The sequence below is a fragment of the Heteronotia binoei genome, chromosome 11 (genome assembly GCF_032191835.1).
Source record: "Heteronotia binoei isolate CCM8104 ecotype False Entrance Well chromosome 11, APGP_CSIRO_Hbin_v1, whole genome shotgun sequence".
NCBI lineage: Eukaryota > Metazoa > Chordata > Lepidosauria > Squamata > Gekkonidae > Heteronotia > Heteronotia binoei.
The window spans coordinates 34807992-34828513 of record NC_083233.1 but is presented as its reverse complement, the minus strand read 5'-3'; the positions used below and the strand labels follow the sequence as shown (position 1 = coordinate 34828513).

The following is a 20522-nucleotide window of genomic DNA, read 5'->3' as shown; positions in this document are numbered from 1 at the left end:
GCTCCCATCTGAGATCAGGGTCCTGTGAGACTTATTACAGTTCTGCAGGGCCAGTAAAACCATTTTAGGTCTCCCCTCCTCACAGTAATTTACTGACTAACATTCTGCAGGAGGCAGTGTGGACTGCCTTGGAGTTGTTTTTAACGTAATCACCATAAAGTATGATTGTTTTAAATCTGGTTTTTATGATTATGTTTGTTACTTTTATATGTTGTTGTGAGCCGTCCTTGGCCCACATGTGGGATAGGGTGGGATATAACTTTAATAAAGAAATAATAAATTAAAAAAACAGTTTTGCTAAGTAATTTCCACAACTGCCCTCCTTCATCAACCTTTCTTGCTAGTTTCTCCTCCTATAGTGTATTCCATTTACGTATTTTCTCCAACTTAAGTCTTCTGGACTTCTGGAGTCCAGTCCTAACCAGAACACTGCATAACACTTCCAAAAGTTGATCTGGACAGGATGGGACTTGGGGTGAAGATATGGGCTGCAATGGAACTTCCATAATGAGAGGCTAGCATTCTTTTGACTCTTAATTTCCAAACCAAATACACTGACAGTACAACTAACAGGAGGCCATTGGCGGATTTTGGATTGTAACTGGACACAGATTGGAAGAATTTCTCTCCATAGTAGGTTGGACCTATTCCTAGTTAATGCCCTCGACTTTACTCTGAAGAAACACCCCCCCAATAGTGGTATAGTTTCTTTCTGTGATTGCCAGGCAACTAAATGTTCATGTAATCTTATGAAAAAAATGTGTGTAAAGCATCACCCAGGGAACACTCTTTTGGGAGGGTTACTTTTTATTGAAAATTGACAACATTAGAAAGGTATCAAGCTCAACACGGCTGGTTCTTTCATTGTGGGTCGTGTAAATAGATATGGAGTGTAGCTGTCGAATCACAATTCTTGTTGGTAAAGAAACAAAATTAAAAGGAGGATAGACAGGAGAACAAAGTTTTGGGAAACAGACCCCCCATGCAGTGAACGTTCTAAAAGTGCTTGGAAAAAAAGTTTTTGATGCACCAAAAGGGCATTACACGTGACTTGCGTCATAACTTCAAAAAACAGATGACCAATTACTGACAAGTGTCTCCACAACCTTGACAGCTATAATATAATAGAAAAAAGTCAGTCTGAAATCCAGAAGAACAACTTTGGGGAGGGTTGCATTTTGGGGGAGGGGATTTAAATCACCATAATAATAATATTTAGCATTTATACAATGATTTTTTTTCTGTTCTCAAAGCATTTCACATGTCTTATCTTGGTAATCCTTACAACATCCCTGTAAGGTTAGCAAGTACTGTTATTCCCATATGGGGGATGGTAGCTGAAAGAGCTTGCCTAAGGCCACTCAGAGAGTTTATGGCTGAGAGGAGACTTAAACTGGGGGCTTTCTATCTCAGATCATGCTCTTCACCACTATGGTGCACTGGTCTCCAATAAATTTACGTGATTTTGAAACTAGAACTATTGCTCAATCTGCTGATGACTTTTTACTATTGTGGCACAGGTTACCTAGGACCCCAATTAAAAATATACTTTCCCCCCCCTCCCCTGCTGCCCTTTGCTTCATTGTTAAAATTAAATATTCCTCAGAGGTAGCAAGTCGCTTGTTTCTCTGTTCACTGTTCATTGCATAAAACTTCTTTTAAAAAAAAAATCCAAGCAAACCAATGAATTAGCACAATTGTTTTTCACAGATACTTAAAAACATCCATCATGTTTATATTAGGCAAAAATAGGAAGGGAATTTTAAAAAAACAAAACTGTCTCAGTGTCATTCAGCTATATCACGAATTCGTCCATCACCTTTAGGGCTGCTCCTTGATGTTCTAATACTTTACAGAGATGTTCACCTTCCTTACATTATTTTGCTGTCTTGTTGCAGTGACTACAAGACACCTTGGCTTTAAACACCCCATGCAAGTCAGGAAAAAAAAACAGAACAAAACAAAATCAGTCTTTCCACATATCTTAAGATTTACTCATTCCTCCCCCTCCCTCTCCGAAATAGGATGGGAATCCCTACACTTTTCCTCAAGTGGCAATCTTCTCCCTCAGACACAATGCAGCAGGCGAAGACAGATTAGAAAAAGCTAGAGAGAGAGAAAGAGAGAGAGAGAGAGAGGAAAAAAAAACACAGATCATCAATAAAAAGCAGGGCGGGGTGTGGAACATTAACAGAAAAAAGATCCAAGCACAATTAAATCAAGCGAGGACAGATGAAGCCGAGCTCGTGCTCCAGTTAGGATTCCAAAAGGAGCAGCAGCACTCCTGTGTTAGAAGAGGTCAAACACATTAAATATTTGAACAGAACACATACCGCAGTAGAATTAGACTGCAACAGACAGTTACACACTAAATGAAAGCAAGATAAAAAAAATACAGTTATTTCTTAGTTGAACAAAGCAGGAGTCAAGTTTCACCTTTAAGACCAACCAAGTTTTCTTTAGAACGTAAGCTTTTGTGTGCTTTCTTAAGCACACTTCATCAGACCTCATGAAGTGTGCTTAAGAGAACACACGCAAGCTTACGTTCTAAAGAAAACTTGGTTGGTCTTAAAGGCTAAACTTGACTCCTGCTTTGTTCAACTGCTTCAGACCAACATGGCTGCCCACTTGAATCTAGTTATTTCTTAGATCAGTGCAAACTTTCAAAGGCTATTTTTTTAAAAACAAAAAACCTAACCAGAACTTTGCTGGATCAGAGAAAGGTTCTGCTAGTGCAGAATTCTTTTTCTTGTGGCAACCGATCAATATCCCTCTCCTATTTGTTATTCTCCAGCATCATGTATACTATCTCTGAACAAGGAAGCTCCACTGTAGTTCCTCAGTGAGAGAAATCAGCCACCTCCCTGGCTCCTGCTGTCCTAAAATGTATATCAGATTGGTTACTACCAAGTGGCATGAGGCCCAACAAACCCTGGAGTCTGTAGCCATTCTGTCAAAAACATCGATTGACTATTAATAACCACCTAATAGTTAACATTTGAGCTTCATCACAGGTTGAAAGTTAATGCTCATTGCAGAGAGAAAACTGGTTATGTGACTCCACTTTGTGCATGTATATGAGAGAGGAAGAACACTTATACTATTTAATACTGAAAGAGTCAAAGAGCAGGGATGGCTTTTAAAAAACAAGCAGCTGTTCAGAACTAGAAATTTTTGGCCACATGCACTGAGGCACCACCATAGTCTTGATTGCAGTTGTCTATGCCCACTGACCATCTCCCATTTAAACAGCGACTTCTACTGTCAGGGGTTAGAGCCGCCGATCCTCCACTCTGCTGCCAATAACAACACTATTAGAGATGTCTGCCTTGTTTTGCCACTTCGAGCTAATGTGATGGGGGATGTTCAGAAAATCAAAGGATCAATAGGTAGAGCACTCTAGATTTTGACCATCCATCCCAATGACCAATAAGAATGATCTCTGTACTTCATTTTGGGTCTCTTGATATGGTTACATTGGTTGTATTTAAATCTACAAATTTAAATTTGTAGCATGCTTTCAAGGTAATGTGAATTCCCAACTGGATTAGGGAGACTTTTCTGACCCCTATTAGTTAATTATATCCAAAACCAAACCTTGATATTAAAAAACGTTAAATTATATTCTAAGAGGTCATTTGCAAGCCAGCATTGAAATGAATTATAACCTATCCATCCATTCATTTTAACCTACCCTTCCCCCGAGTTCATGGCAGCATACATTAGGCATGGGCCCGTTGGAGTATTTCTGCCGATGGAAGGGATTTCCGCCACTGACTGTGACATTTTCACCCCCTAGTGCAAATTACAATGACTCCTCAAATGCTTCTCCTTGGGACAGCAGACCCCCCCTCTCCCAGGATTTGGAGCTGCAGTGGGAGGAGGAAGATGAGAAAGTCATGCTCTGAATGCAGAAAGCTATGGATCAGTGCCATAGTTTTCCCTCTATTGTTGTACCCTAATAACAACCATGTGGGGTAAGTTAGGCTGAGGGGGAGTCTCAGGGCTGAGCAGGGATTTGAACCTAGGGTTCGTTCCAGATGGAATGCTTTCAATACATGGAATGCAGGAAACCCCCAAGTTAAGTGAGAAGATACACATGCTCCACTTTCAAAATGGCAAGGGGAATTTGCTACTGCATACCATTTTTCCTGTCCCTCCTCCCCTTTCTTCAGTTTCTCTGCTAAGCTGTGCTGCAGCTACAGCATAGCTCAGAAAGGAAAGAGAAAGTGAGGGGAATTGGGGGGGGGGGATTCTGGGCCATGGAAGGTTCTAGCACAACATCTACACTTCCGTTAACATGCAGCAAGAGGAAAGGGGGGCAGGTAGTTGCCAATGTTTGTAGCAACAGGAACTGCAGGGACAGGGCATGTGAATCTCATTCCCTCCCTGTTCTCATGCTGCTTGCTGTTGTCATCATGGCACATTTTCTCACTCTCGTGTAGATGCGGACTAAATCTTCCCCTGACTGCTAACTGTTGAAGACAGCATCCAGGTCATGAAATAAGCTTGCACTGTACCTATTTTTCCAGGTTATGTGACCAGCGAACATTTCAAGAAAAAAAATTAAATATATAAAACAAACAATGATCGTTAGTATATATAAAAATATAGTTAAAAATACAAGAAACATGTAGCTATGCCTGCCACAACTAGAATTGGACTAAATTAGTAGTGTTGTCTTTTAAACGCACTTGTTAAAGTTCGCAATTTTTTTTCCTTTGGGAGGGGGAGTTGCCAGAAAAAATAAAATAATAAAACATTTTGAAAATTGATGTTTTGTTTGCAAGAGGGAGACTTTTTTAAAAAAAGGAAAGGAAGGATAATCCAAACTGCCTTGACTATTTCTTTTATTTTTACCCCCTCTCCAGGAACTGATGTATCAGGCCCACTTCACACATTCCCTGGAAGATGTGACAAAGTCCTTCAAACACAGAAAATACTATACTCATGCTAAGTATAGAACATTATTCATCCACTACACCATTTCAGGGCTAGCTCCTGGTGAATTCATAAACTGTTTGGTCTCCCACACCCAGTGAGGGCATGGAATCTGGACAAATTGCTTGATCTTAAGCAGTCATTATGATACATGGGTTCAGAGGCTACTGGCTAGGATGAGATTAAACAGTCCTGGAAGAAGTCCGATAAGCACAAGTCCTGTTGAGGTGTAGGCTGTAACAAGGTCAATAGTATCACAAAGAAGTTTTTAGGGGCTTGATACAAAGGCAACAGTTATCTAGATTCCATGGCAAACTTTAGGGGTGAGCTAAGTCATTGCCATTCAGATGAGTTAAACCTGGACAATCCCAAAACAAGGGGGAAGGGTTTCCTCTGAACTTATTGGATAGCAGGCCCTTTAACAGAAGGTGTTTTCTGCTTCTGAAAGGTTGGTGGGTGTTGCTCCTTCCCCCGTCAAACTATGTTCCCACAATGCTCTAGATTTTCTTAACACTGGATTCCTTCACTTTACAGAGAATATCACAGGACACTCAAGCAGCTGTGGAGTATCCCCCCCACCCCCCAAAAAACTTTCTGCAATGTCAGGAAATACAAAAATGTCAGCAGGTCTATATACAAATATTTGTCCCAGTGCATGGAGCTTTAGGGCTTAAATGGAACAAATCCTGACTCCAGATGGTCATGAAAGAGGTAACATATGTACACATGCAGTGGAAATTCTCTCTACAGAATAGTCTAAATGTTTTGAACAAGTACATGATACTGGTGGCCCTTCCTGAAGCATCCAGAATCACAGGGACATTTGCAGCTTCATGCAAGCTTTATGAACACATATTTCTAGCTCACTCATTACTATGGGCAGAATTACCTGTTTTGAACCCCAGAGCTTCCACTGATAATGACAGCTCTGTGGCAAATTTTCATCTTTCTATAGTGGGCAGCAAAACCTAACACCATTTTCCTTACATCATCTTGTTGTGCATTTTTCTTCCCTCTGTTGTTGGCTGGTATCAGGAAGGGTTTTATTGCACATTACAGAAGAGGAAGAAGATTTCTGTATTTATTGTAGTGTGTTTGTTCTTCCTTCTCTCTATATATGGTTGTAGGTACAACTGAGAGGACTACTGATGTAAGGAATTTGCCATTGCTGCACGTGTGAGCACCCCTTCTGAAATGGTATCCAAGACTTCTACTGCCTCTTAAAAAAACCACCTTCAATGATGCTGTTTTACATAGTATACAAGCACACATAATTATACAGCAAAATCAAAATCAGATACTGATTATGTAGAAATGGATCTAGATTATCATTGGTGGAAACATCATGAGAAGGCCATGGCTGAACTGAAGCATATTAATTAAATGAAGGTCCATTCCAGCCCCGTGTACTCAAAGGACACTATTCAGTACACAGCCATGGGTTACTGTAAAAGATTAAAAACAAAGCATTAACCAGAATTATTGTCCAAAAGTAGTTTATTTTAAAAAGTTTTCCCATAGAAAATATAGACTATGGCAGGGCAATGTACAGAATACATTTAAGCGTAAGGGGAACACATGAACTCATGAAGCTGCCTTCTACTGAATCAGGCCATTGGTCTATCAAGGTCAGCAGGGGGGGTTGTACAAAAAGCTCAGCAGGAACTCATTTGCATATTAGTCCACACCCCATGGCATCACCATTGTTTTGCATAGGCTTCTTTTGTAGAAAAAGCCCAGCAGGAAATCATTTGCATATTAGGCCAGCCAGAACTGCATTCCTGTGTGTTCCTCCTCAAAATACCCCCTGAAGGTCAGTATTGCCTACCCTGACAGCTCTCCAGATCTCAGGCAGAGGTATTTGACATCATCTATGACCTGATCTCTTTAACTGGAGACAGAACCTGGGACCTTCTGCATGCAAATGCTCTACCACTGAGCCATGGCTCCCTGATCTTGTTAGTTCAGGATAATTACAGTGCAATGACTTCATATTTAAAATTTCCATTTCATATCCAGGATGGGGGTGGGGAATACATCTGGTTACAATGCAGATCACAACTGTATCTGCAGTTTATCTCAGGGAAAGCCAATTTCTCCAATTTCAGGACAGCACTATTCTCCAGATAGAGGCCACATCGACATGTTACTCAAAACCAAAACTGACTGTGGTCAGGCTCCGCAATAAAACTGGAGGCCTCACAGTTCTGAGAATATGCATTCAAGGCTAGCTGAAGAATTACATTTATACAAAATCTAAGAGAGAGAAGAAATATTGACATAGGGAACACTTGAATGTTTTAAAAATAATTTTCCATACTAGTGAAATTGTGGGCAAAATGTGTTACCAGATTTTAATGAGAAAATTCCACTATAAGTCTGAAATGGTCAAATAAAATTTATTGGGGACTTTAATTTAGCTTGTGGAACACACCAAATAGCCATTCCTGACTTCCACTGTACATAAGATGACTACTTTTTATTTTTTCCAATACATACACCCAAATAAAAATTTGTGCATTAGCTGAAAATATTCAACAATTTCTTTTTAGATGGCTTTATACATGATTAGTCTGAAATCTCAGTATACTACAAGCATACCAAATTCCATTTTAACGGTGACAAAAACAGACTCACACATTTAGCTTGGTGAACTATAACATTAACAAAATAATTAAAATGGCTTCCAAGGGGTTCTGGCTAGGGAATATGTTTATTCTTTTTTGACACAGGGCAAGCCTGTAGTACAAACTCAGGTCACTTTAACTGTCATTGATTTCTTCAAAGAATACTGGGAATCATGCCTTGGTGAGGGTACCTGGGAACTCTTTTAGAGATCTGTATTCCCACTTCTACCACATATACTACAGCCTCCAAGAGTCTCAGTGGACGGAAACTAATTTGCAGTGTAAGTCTGACCTTGGTGCACAGTTGGGCCTAACCTGAGTTAATTTTGCAATATCATCTTGTTAACTCTTTTACTGTATTTCCTTAAGCTACTTCTAGTCTGAATCTGATATTTTATCATCATCCATAATCTACAAAAGCAAAGGTCCAAAAAACCCCATCATTAAAAAAATTTCAACATAAAAGTACAATTTCCCCCCAAATCACAGTGAAATAAAGTACTGCAGGTTCCCTTTCCCAAAAAGCAAGAGCTCTAACCTAAGCTTTTCAGTGTAAAACAACAACAACAAAAAAGAGTTTAAATTTGAAATAAATATTTTAAAAAGCTCACAGGGTTTCCTTCTTGCCTTTGAGAAGAAAAGAATACTTACCGTTTTTCTAATCAGCTGTACTTATATTTAAAAGATTCCAGTAATATTAGACAATGGGCTGGATCCTATCAACTATTCCACTCAATGTCATCTAACTCCCTCCACAGCAGCTCCCATCCTGTGTGGCTTTTGTCTATTTGGGCCCTACATTTCCTGGCACAGCGTTTTTAATAGTCAAAAGGCCCCGTCCGCTTTCTTTCTCTGGCAGAAAAACTGTAGGATCCAAACCCGTATTTGTAAGAAATGACTGTCTCTGCACAAATACTCCCAAGGAGAAATACCTGAATTTAATCAGATTTGAGAGGATAATCCTGCAATACTACCTTGGAAGCAAGTTCCACTGTGATCAAGGGGTTTAACTGCCACTAAAGAGTGGCACGTTCATTTGGAACTTTGTTCAATTAAAGCTGTCAAATATGCTTGCTAGAAAGCAAATGAATTCAGTGGGACATTTCTTTGCAAACATGCTTAAGAGTAGACCCAGTTCTTATTGAGATGGTATTCTAGGCTGTATCACTTTATTCTGCAGGTGGGAACCAAGCCAACATAATGAAATGTCCCTTCCTACTAAAAAAATCCCCTCTGCAAAGAAAACCAGCTGTCCAGGACAAGTTCTACCTTCTCTTTAAAATGAGGATTTTCTATAGGCAGCAGATTTATTTGCTTGTGGGAGCCCCCAGATGCAATCTTAACTGGTACAGCCCAAATACAAATTTACCACCTCAGTAAAAATCAGGTCATAAACTTAAGCTGAGGAGCACATGTGTCTATTGAAATTGGTTATAAAAAGCACTTGGACTGAATCTCTGGTCATGGAACCAGACTGCCAATTATATTCATGATTTCCAGTCCTTCTGGCATATAGGTAGGAGTGTGAAGGCAAAAACTTTCCCAGTGCCTCAAATCTAGCATCTCAATTAAATTCCAGTATCTGCACAAACTTCCACTTTCACATGATGCTTCCGCCACACATCCCTTTGCAGATCAGCTGTCTTCACCACCAAGGTAAACCAGGGAAATCTGGAAGGCTGGGGAGTTCTGTCCATATTTGTTGGGTGTCCTATGCCTGCATGAGTTAACTAAAATCACAGCAAGCACCCAAATAGATGGAGTGTTTTAGCTGCATTTTGCAGCCACTGGAATAAAATTTTTAAAAAGAAACCAATATGCTTTGAATCCTGAGTTGGAAGGTTCCCTACCCTCTCCTATTGTAAAGAGAGGTACTGAAAATCCCTAAGAAGTTTGCTTCAGGCTGCTAATGCCAGCCACTGTGGCAAATTCTGCAGCAGTAAAAAAAAAGTAACTTAAATATGAATGAAACAATACTGAAGATGAATCCTATTGAACTTTGAAAACAAACAAAAAGCTTTATGCATAACTCGTTTGCAGAGAATCCACAACAGGGCTCAGGTGTCACAGCATGAGGTACAATCGGTAAGCAAACATGCAGTTTTGCCATGCGTGCGTACACTACACACAGACATGCACTGATGCATTCATGTGCTGTTGATATACAATGTCTCAGGACATTAGTCCTGCAAGCTTCTGGCAAACAGCAGGCTCTTGGAGCCTTTCTCATTGGGTTCCATAGAAATTATAGTCGAGTTCTTCACCAAAACAGTCAAGAGAGAGTTTTGTGTTTAGGAAACTGGCAAACAGAGCGAGAGGGTGCATTGGAAGTAGATGGGCAAACATGTAGAGGGCAGGACTGCAGGATAACTCAAAATATGGGGGGTGGTCGTTTCTGGTGCAAAAGGAAAGGATCTACAGGAAACCTGAACTGGAAAACGAAAAGAAAAAGGATTAATGTCTCTCGGGATTTATAGTATGTTAATAAGATAAATGCAGTTTAAATAGGGATAGGCAACATATATGGGACCACAGTGAGAATGATGCAGGACACAAAGGCAACTGTTACGGATGCTGTGTGCAATCAGCATATAATATTCAACAATACAGTGGGGATGTTGCATTAACTCTAACATTCCTTTTCTGGACATGTATATTCTGAACATAGGTAACCTGAAACTAGATCTGGTCTTAAAAATTAAATTTGTGAAAATTAAAGATTTTGGACTGATATTTTCCTGCCTTTTAGGGGCTACTGGCTTTAAAGCTTCCAAGTACTGCAATCACATTATCAAAAAGGCTAGAAAGAATTTCAGGTTCCTGAAATGCCAGGAAATACTGAATACTGCAAACAAAACAAACAAAAAACCTCTTGGTCTCAACACATAGTATATGTTGCCCACCCAACGTCTAATTTACAGAAGGGAAAAAAATGCTAATTTGGTTTAATTTTATACACCAGAAGATGCAGCGTGATGAACATAGTCATTGAAATTTCAGCAGATTGCATGAGGGTGGTTCACTTCAGTGCAGACTGTGTGTGTCCCAGTAAACATGGCCAGGCCATGCAACTCTTCTCAGACCAAACCAATAGTGGGAGTGTTTCTGAATTGTTGAAAAAGAGATTGGTTACTGGCCTTGGCCAGGGCAAAAACAGATACCCCATTCAGAAAGGCAATGCTTGCAAATTGTATTTAGGAACAAAAAGAAGGCCTATTTGTGCTGAAGACCAGCATGCCACCGACTTGCATGTGGAGGCTTGCCAAAAGCAATCCAAAGCTAACAAAACCCCGCAATGTTTATTCCAGCTACGTTCCAGCCCCTGGATATGTTCTTAGGCCCCAGATAAACACTGTGATTATTTGAGTTTATTTTTCAAGTTGCAAGCTTTGAAGAGCAAGCCCTTGTTTTTCTCTCCCCACAGGCCTCCTCCTATTTTGTGCTGCATCCTATTGTTCCATCATAGCACACTGAACTCAGAAGAATCCCCATTTCAATTGGCCTGTACCAAGAAAAACAGCTGGCACAAAGCTAGCTTTGATTCAGACAAGTTGCAGCTTTCTTGAACTATGTCAGGAAAGACCTTTCTTGACTGTGGAGAGGACAGGGACAGGCTAAGTTATTGTAGGATGCTAAGCCTGATTTGTTTCCATAAAAAGGTTTTTCTCCTGTCTGGCACCCAAACTGAAGTGCTTTTTTTTTTGAGGGGGGGGGGTGGTATCTATTTATCATGCTCTAACAGGGTTGCCAGGACTGTGTTGGAAAGTACCTGGAGACTTTAGGGGTGGATCCAGGAGAGGGTGAGGTTTGGGGAAGAGCCTCCGCATGGTAAAATGCCAGAGTCCACCCTTCAAAACAGCCATTTTCTCCAGGGGAGCTGATTTCTGCCAGCTGGAGATCAGTTGTAAAAGCAGGAGATCTCCAGCCCCCACCTGGAAACTGGCAACCCTATCTCTAACCTTCCCCTACAAAGGTCCTACCTGCATTGTAATAATTTCCTGCTGTTGGAGCTATATGTGACTGGTATTTCCCCACCAACAGCTTTTAGAAAAACTTTATACATATTATTATGCATATCTGGCACCTGTGCTATAGCACTACAACAATCACCATTTTTTAAAAAATACCTCAAAAACCATGCTTTGGCAGGGGAAAATAGCAGCTGTGGGGGAAAAGTGTGCAGACATCTTCCATGGAGAAGCTCCATTGACAATGTGCATGTCTCTGCCCTTGCAGGAACAATCAAAGCAGAACCAAAACTTTGCAGTGCCAGAGCAGCCCATATCTTGTAACTGAGAAAGTATAGGGCTGGTAATGCTGGTTTTACCCACAGTTGAACAAGCAAAAGGTTTTTTAACCTCCCTCATCCTTGTCAAGAGCCACAGGTGTGGTGAATTTTTTTCCATGTTCCATTTTTTTTCATTTATAAAGATAATTGTTTTATGAAATTAACAACTATGAATGACTAACTACTAATACAACATTAAGCAAGCCTGTCATTTTCAAAGGTGTAATGAATGTTTTTCAGGTAACTATTCCTAACAACAATGTGAGAAAGTACACATATGTTGTCCTGATTTATAAATGGAGGGGAGGGGATAAATATAATTATCCAAATATTTAAAAAGCAAGTTATAAATTCGCCTCACTGGTTTTGATTTGTCCTGTACAATCAAAACTGAACATTTTATTTATGTGTCTCCTCTGACTCTGTGGAAGGGAATCTGTAATCATTAATCTCATACGGCATTAACTAGTAACACAAATGATGCTACAGGGAGTGACAGTCCTCTAGTGACCTCCAGGGAAGAGATTTTAAAATACTATTGAAATATATGAGTGGACCAAATTTTACAGCATCTCTGGCACCTGTGCTAGAATTGGTGCCTCAGCAGTTTTCAGTGTCCCCCTTTCTTGTTCTTAAATTTAAACCATGTAAGGGAAGTACAAGCTGTACTATGTTTAATTCCCTCCCCAGAAATTCACAGAGGAAAATGCTAGCCTTGCCTGTCCTCTGCTGTATTAATTTTCTACTTGTAAAGAATGTAGAGAATCAGCTGTATAGGGGAGCAGTCAAAAATGGGATCTCCTATCTGCAGTCTGAACTGGTACAATGTATTCTATCATCTCAGAACTTGAGTGCCTCACTCCAGTGTGTTGTGGGCAAGTTTCCCAGCCTTGCACCGGTAAATGCTAGGAGATTTTTAGGGCAGTGACTGAGGAGGGTGATGTTTCAGAGGTGACATTAGTTCCAGGTGATGCTCTAGGAATTTTCCTAATTTGCAATTGTAAAGCCTTAAAGACAAAAGGAACTTCCTAGAATCTCACCAAATGCCATCTTCCACCCATTTTTACTCCCACTCCTGAGATTTTTGAGGGTGGGTGAAGGGGACTGCTTGCAAATGGCAGGCTTAATTGTGGGCTCAATTTAAACTTGACTCTGCTAGGTGAAACAATCTTACCTTATATAGCACATGGCCAGCTCCCACCAAGTTGCTACACATGCAGAGTTAGTATGCCCACTCAATGCCTGCCAGAGCTACAGGCCTGTGGCGCACAAACACTGCATGCGTGATGACTGGGACTCACGGAAAACAAGATGTTAGATGTGTGCAACATCCCACAGGTAATTTCTTCTTGCCCTCCAGCATTCTGTTTAAGCCAGGCATGTAGATCAGGCCTGGGTGAAGGGAGTTGAGAAGAGTAATAAGGGCATGGCGGGGGGTAACTGGGTTTGTTGGCTATGGTTGGTGCCAAGTGATACTGCAGAGGCCAGACTGCAGGTTCAGTGTGGTAGTTTATTTTCGCACACAGTGCCTTTTGATCCCACTGCAATGGCTATTGCATTTAGTCAAGCTTACCAACACAGTGTACCCTCATGCACCATGCAGCAAACAGCAGGGTTAACTGTAAAAACAGCATACAAATGACAACTCAGGAAGATGAAAACAAAACTTAGTTTGCCAAAAAAAAAAAAAACACAACCCAAAACACAACAAAAACAAACTATGAATTAGTACTTTTGTTTAAAAAGAAACAACAAACCAACAGACCTTAAGGGAACTAATTGTCACATAAGAATGTCCTCAAGACTAGAGTGACACATGGCCTCATTTTCCAGTACTAAACTGAAAGACACCATTGGCAGAGAAGATACCTCTCTAACTCATCTCTATGGTGAAACCCTCCCCCCCTTCCATGGCATTGGTAATTAGAGCAGCAATCAGTACAATTTAATACTGGAAGTGCAACTAATGTCTGCACTGGGCTTTAAATGGCAGGGCTTTCTTTTTGAACACTTTTGCTGGCAAGGAGACAATGACTACATCTATATGGTGAGTGGATGAGGATGTCCTGACTGTGACCACTGCCACATGGAACAATTTAAAGCAACCTCTGTTATAATATGTGAAATGACTTTCAGTGAGGCAATTTCCCATACATTAGCTATGCTAGATTTACCATTAGATCAGGGTTATGTTTTAGTGCAAGCCTTTCCACGTGTCAGAGTTTGTTAAACAATTTGCATTTAACCATTATTTCACCAACGTTTCAGCCAGCAGGATCAGAGACTTCCTTTTCACAGCAGAGAGTCAACTGACTTCTGTTAAACATGCAGTAATCCTTTCAGGGAGAACATGGCAGTTTCTTGCTTGACTCTTTGGTGCCACTGCCTAAACTGATCCAGCTAAGATAAGCCTGCTCTGTTCCAGCAGGTAAAAGAAGGACACTGGTGAAGGAAAACAACAGCATGAAATGCCACATGAGGAAGCCAACTTACTTTTTCCTCTCCTTTTCTCGTTTCAGAGTTTGCGATCCTCCCGCTTGCTGGGCCTGAGACTGGAGCAATTCAGCTGCCGTCTTCCTCTGCTTGAATGCATTGACTTCATCATCCAGTGATTTCTTCTTGTCCTCCAGTTTCTTCTTTTCATCCTGGTGAAGTTTCTTCAAGCGATCAAATTTCTCATGCAACTATAAGGGAAGAGCAAAAGAAAAAAATAATGCTGGAGCAGAATAAATGCACCGAGAATATATTCTTAACGGAAGCTATCATTTTTCCATTCTGGAGTACTTCAACGCTTATCAGTGGCCAAGAACATGTTGGTAATGGTAGGTGGAATTCCATCCATCCTCTGATACCAGACTGCTCTTACAATGTGCAGCCACAGAAGAGCAATGAGCATTGACACTCCTAGTTTGCCCCAGGTGACAGCAGAGTCCAATAGACTTGTGACCAATGTTCCCTCTAAGCTGTTAGTGTGAGCTAGCTCACAGTTTTTTAGACTCCAGCTCACAAATTTTTGTCTTAACTCAGGAAAAATGGCCCCAGAGCAAGCTAATTTATGCAGTAGCTCACAATTTTAATGCGAGTAGCTCACACAGTAGAATTTTCGCTCACAAGACTACAGAGTTTAGAAGGAGTATTGCTTGTGACAACATTCTTTATGACTGTGTCTCCTGGATCATCCTTCCAAGTCCTCTGCAGTAGGCAAATGTGTCCCACTAGAAATGAGACAATTTGAAATAGATTCTTCAAAGGAAGGGAGCTTGAAAACCATATGTGTAAGGAGAAAATAAGGGAGCCACTGAGTACAGTGGCTGTTATGTCAGTGAAAAGATGGGTGTCACTCTAATGCACCATTCCCTAATAGGCTGGTGCAGGGCAGACAAGAGTTTGCCTCGCTCCAAAAACGTTTGCCCCATCATTTGTATTGTTGTTGGTTGCCTAGTGTTGCCACTAACAGTGTTGATTCTTTCTTTGTTCATTTTGTACAAACTGAGCTAAAGCTCCTTGAAAATGCTGCACATTTGAAGACAGGGACAGTTGTCTATGAGATTATCAAAGGGTCCCTAATTTGAGGAGACACTAAAATACTTCACTGCACTGACGATTTTCCCATTATCATTTCTAAACAAAATAAGCTTGCTGTGGCATAGAAATGAACTAGAACTAGCAAATGGTTATAACAAAAGTCAGCATGAAGTAAGCCTGAATTTGTACAGACGTATGCTTTCTTGTTACCTTCAACCAAAAGAACACAGAATTCAAACCAAAATCTGACAACACTGTTGACAAATAGTTTGAGACCAGAGTATCTGAAGGACAATCTCCACCTGTATGAGCTGGCCCATTTGTTAAGATACACCTCAGAGACCCTGTTTTATGGTTGCTAGCTGTAGCATTTGGGAAGGGGGACAATTTCATCAGCATCATATCAATATGCACCATCACTTCTGATGCAAACTGGAAGTACTGTCATCCTGTTGCTTTACAGAACTTTGGCTGAATCACTGGCACGATGCTGTGGCATCACTTCCAGTTTTGTGATGGCATGAACTGCCACAATGAAAGCCTCCCACACACTGCTGGCATGTCTTTTCAAAAACAGTATAGTAAAAACACAGTGGTTTTGGAAATCCTAGAGCGTCTGTGATATCACTTCCAGATTTTATCTGCCACTGCACTCCCTGATTCCCCCTATCACCATTTCAGATGCCAGTGGGCAAGTGAAGGTCTCCTGCTATAACAGGAGACTCACAAAATCTATGAAGCAAGGAACAGGAAGCCCAAGCCAGGAAGGCTCCCACTATAGAGACCTCATCTCCTTAACCCTGTTAACTTCCTCCCTCAGAGGCAGCTACTGTAGACAGGGTCTGTTGTGGGCGTGTTCCCATCTGTGAAACACCTTCTCTGGGGTTATTCAACTGGTATCTTCATTAGAACCTTCAAACATCAAGATAAAACACTGTCATTTACTACAGTTTGTGATGAGGAATTTTGGTGGACTTGTAAATAATTTTGAATTGCTTCTTTCTGGGTTTTGTTTTTTTAATGTTTCTTTTGATAGTTTTAAATGAAAAAGTGGGGTATAAATATTCTGATTAAATAAAAATAGGTTTTGCATTCAAATATTCTTGTTCTTACCTCCTTTTCAGCCTCTTTGAGCTCTGCTTCCTTCTCCTTAACTCTCTGGACGAACATCTGCCTCATCTCCTCTTCCTTTTTCTGCAGCTCTCCCAGGAACTCATTCCTTTTGGCCTCATATGTTTCTTGTAAGCTAAAGGGAGTTTAGAAGGGGGGCAGAAAGAAAGGCAGTATATATGATCAAGTACTATTTGCAATTCACGTTATCAAAAACTTAACTATGTCCTAAGATGTGGTCACATGAGCATTTCAGACCGATATTTTCATGGTACCTTTGTGGGTGTAGATAGCATGGTCAGACAACAACATCTGCCTTCCATGCCCCAGTCATCGGCACCTGGGTTCGGCCTGTCCTGGAAGCGGAGTTTGATGACACCGGGGAAAGTCTGGTATTAAAGTATGCCAGCACTTTCATACCACTTTTCCTGGCATCTGACCCCCCCTGTCATGAATGGCTGTTGGATGGGAAATGTGAACAGTCACTTCCATCTCTGTCATTGGTTTTTCTGCTTGGTAGGAATGTGTGCATATGCACATGCGCAGCTGCCCCTCCCCCCCAGACACCATGGTCTGTGGTTGAGGCGCTAGTAATGTGGACTTCTCAGCCACTTCAGGGTATGCTGTCTAGTCATCCCTTCCTGCAACTATTTAAACTGCTGCAAATAATGGTGCAGCCAGATCATGCAAAACCTCCAGTGTGACCACAGCCCAAGATATTTCCATTTACATTGCTGCAACCATAAAATAGTACCACTAATTTTCTACTGCCACAAACATTTTGCCTGTTTTTATTCTGCCCAATTTTATTCTAGCTTGTGTTCCAAGGTAGAAGAAATTCAGGATATTTCTTTTTAAAAAATGTTCTCTCTCTTCCTCCTGCCTATCTTCCAGGTATGTATTGTTAGAAATAATCTGGTGAAAAATACCTGAATGGTTTGCTATCTGGATCAGTGTCTTTAAATCCCATTTCTTCCAGTTTACACCGTCGATACAACTCATAATGACGCGTGTGTGTCTGCTCACGGAGATCCTCCATGTTGACACGGATCAACATCTCTCTCAGCTTCACGAAGTCACAGTGTGCTTCATTTTCCACTGAACAGAAAGTTGGGGTGATGGGGGGAAACAGATAGAGAGATAATCAAGGGTCACTTGAATGCAGGCAGCTCTACTTCTGATGTGAGTTAACTATCCATCTCTTCAAAGTCATATGATTAAGATAACACACATTCACAGATACCATGCAGTACAACTGAGGTCCCGGTCCTTCCCAGGCTCAATCTCCAAATCCCCAGGAGTTTCCCAATCTGATTCTGGCAACCCTACCTACCAACCATCCCCCATGTGGCTGGGGTGGACTTGGCAACCCTAGACACTGCCATGCCTAGAAGAACTCGCCTACATGATGTTGCATGTCCCCAGTGCCTTGTTTAAACTTGCCCACTAGAGTATGCAACCTTAACACACTGGACTGACACTTACCCTGCACTGTCCCCCAGGGATACTGACGCGCTTTCATCATTTTATTTCCTATCTTCACTTCCTCTGTGCTGCCAATCACTGCAAATGGTAAGTGAGCCTAGAACAGAGTGAGTAAGAGAGGGAGCAGAAAGAGCCCCACCAACAAGTCAGCTTCCCTTCAAATAATCACACTTTGCATTTTTTATAACATTTCTCCTAAGAAACCAAGGCACGTTACGATAATCACATAAAGAAAGGATGGCCAACTGGTGGCGGTCTATGCGCTACACCTGGTTCCCCTTATAATGTTTCTTGGTCCCCGTCATGCCTCCTCACGTGAGATGGGTAGGGAGACCCACATATGCTGCCTGAAACTTCTTGAAGGAAAACCAGGGAAAAAGGCATAAAAGCAAGAGAATAGCTTATTTAGAATAGATAGTGCTTTTTATAATTTTCAAAGCATGTATCCTATTGTGATTCTTACAAATGATTACTTAGAAAGAATTATCTAGATTCTGGTAAGTGTTTATTTGCTGGCTGATTAGTGTTTAATCTGTTGGTGTGGTCTGTTGTTGCAAATTAGTTTTTATTGTGTTTAGATTTTTTATTGCGATTTTTTGTTAATTCCCTTTGAGATTTAGTTCTTAAAGCAAAAGACTTTTAAATATACTTAAAAATAGTTTTAAAAACATTCTTTTAAGATAGATGAGACATCCAAAATTGCAGATAACCGTCCAAGGCAGAGACAGTTGTGGCTTGCCTAAACCCACCTCTGGAAGTCATGGAAGATTTGAACTGGGAACTGCCTGATTCATAACTGATTTGCTTAGCCACTAGATCATATAAGCTCTGCATATGGAGCACAGTATGATTCCCACATGGGCAGCCACCAGAAAATTTAAGTACATGTCAGATAAGAAGTAGCACAGTGCTTTTTGCACTGGAGTCTCTAACCAAAAAGTAAATGGTTCTTTGACATGTTCTCTCTGGCTGTAGGTTTGATGTAAAGGTGCCAAAAATGTCAGAATAGGACAGCAAAAAAACAGTGAAACTTTCTATTCATTCTTTTTAAAATACATTTATGCTAATTTGCACACTAAAAGACCCTAACAAATTGCTTTAGAGATAACATTTTGTTCTTGCATTTAAAATAATCTTTTTACAAAAGATAAAGAAAAAGACTCTGGGATCACATTTCTAAAGGTTGGAAGAAAACTGCCAGGCACAGAAATAGAATGACTCCCTAGCCATGAGAGACAGCGCATAAATACATGTGCCTCCACCCTACAGGAAATGAATGGGAAATGTGTTTCTCAAAGGCACTCCACAGTAAGAGCCAAAGATGGCTGCCAGAATATAACTCCTTTCAAAAGGCAGTTGTAAGAAAAGGGGGGAGGAGGGGGAAAAAAATCCTTAGGAAAATATTTGCAAGGCTGAATTTTGTGCTTCGTCACACACCTGCTATGAACATTATTATGACAATATGCCAGATGTGCAGCAAATATAATCTGATAACCACAGTTTCAGTGAGACTTACAGCACATAACTTGTGGGCAGAGCTGCAAAGCCTGTGTGCACAGAATGCTTCTAGGCCAAGCTAAATATGATCCAGAGACCCATTTTGTTAAAAAGAATGTAAATGTGCCTCTCCTATGTTTTCTTTTTTAAAAAGCTAAAAGCAGCTATGAAGAAAAGAGGGGTTCAGAACAGGGCTGCTGCTCTTGGGTGAGTGGGGGGGATTCCAGATTTTAATCACTCATGCTCTCCCAGGGAGAAAACATACATATGTAGAGAGACCAGTAGTGGGTACTGATTTGCATCAGGCAAACACTATCTGGAGAAAATATTAAACCCCTTCCCCCAGTGCCATAGCCCCAATCTGGATCCACACACATTTTTTCAGCCATGAGAGATCCTAATGAAAGATCTTCCAGGTCTCATCTAGTCTGGTCTTTTGTAATTATCATTTCAGTTGTCTTTGTTATCTATTGAGAAAACAGAATGCCTGAAGATAAAATAGAAGGACAATGAAGCAGGGTATCAGGAAGGATAAGAGATGGTCCCTCAGGCCCGTAGCAAAGGGAGGGGGCTGGCCTTGACCTGGCCAGGGGGGGGCCTTACTTGGCCCCTCGACCATTCAGCACTGCCGCCGCCACTGCCCCTTGAGTGCCACAGTGGTTCCTTTGAGGCCCCACAGCCTTCTCTTCCCGCTCTCTCAGCGACCTCCCCCACCTCCCATCTCCCTTCACCGCGATTCAAATCACACAGGAGGGGTGGCATGAGCAGCCACTGACTTCCTGCACAATTTAAATCACCCAGGAGGGAGGGGGTGGCCCCCACCCTCTTTCGGCTCCACAGCCCCTCAGGAGGAGGCAGTAGCGATAGCAGCAGCAGGGGAGAAAGAGGGCAGCTTAAAATGCACAGGAGGGGCAGCTGGAGCAGCTGTGCTTCCTGCAGGGGGGAGGGGACCGCTAAGTGCCCCCTGACTTTTGCTGATGCCCCCTGACATCAGAAATCCTGGCTAGGATTTGTGGTCTCTACTGATGGTACAGACTTCCTACCATTAT

The 20522-nt window shown here is 41.3% G+C and overlaps 1 protein-coding gene across 5 annotated transcripts in view; it reads right to left on the bottom strand.

Annotated features, from left to right (window-relative positions):
* Positions 1 to 1189: 1189 nt before the first annotated feature.
* LOC132579688 (septin-6) overlaps positions 1190 to 20522 on the bottom strand; it is a 62935-nt gene continuing 43602 nt past the window's right edge. The window contains exons 6-11 of one of the 5 annotated variants that reach the window (XM_060250225.1): positions 17977 to 18073; positions 17421 to 17589; positions 16495 to 16627; positions 14350 to 14540; positions 13430 to 13475; positions 6164 to 6386 (exon numbers count right to left, since the gene is read on the bottom strand). In XM_060250225.1, the coding sequence (XP_060106208.1) occupies positions 13472 to 13475; positions 14350 to 14540; positions 16495 to 16627; positions 17421 to 17589; positions 17977 to 18073 (594 nt within the window). In that variant the 3' untranslated portion in view covers positions 6164 to 6386; positions 13430 to 13471. Of the gene's footprint in view, positions 2107 to 6163; positions 6387 to 9560; positions 10000 to 13429; positions 13476 to 14349; positions 14541 to 16494; positions 16628 to 17420; positions 17590 to 17976; positions 18074 to 20522 lie in introns of those variants that run through there. The other 4 variants (XM_060250224.1, XM_060250223.1, XM_060250220.1 and 1 more) reach the window with 4 other exon arrangements.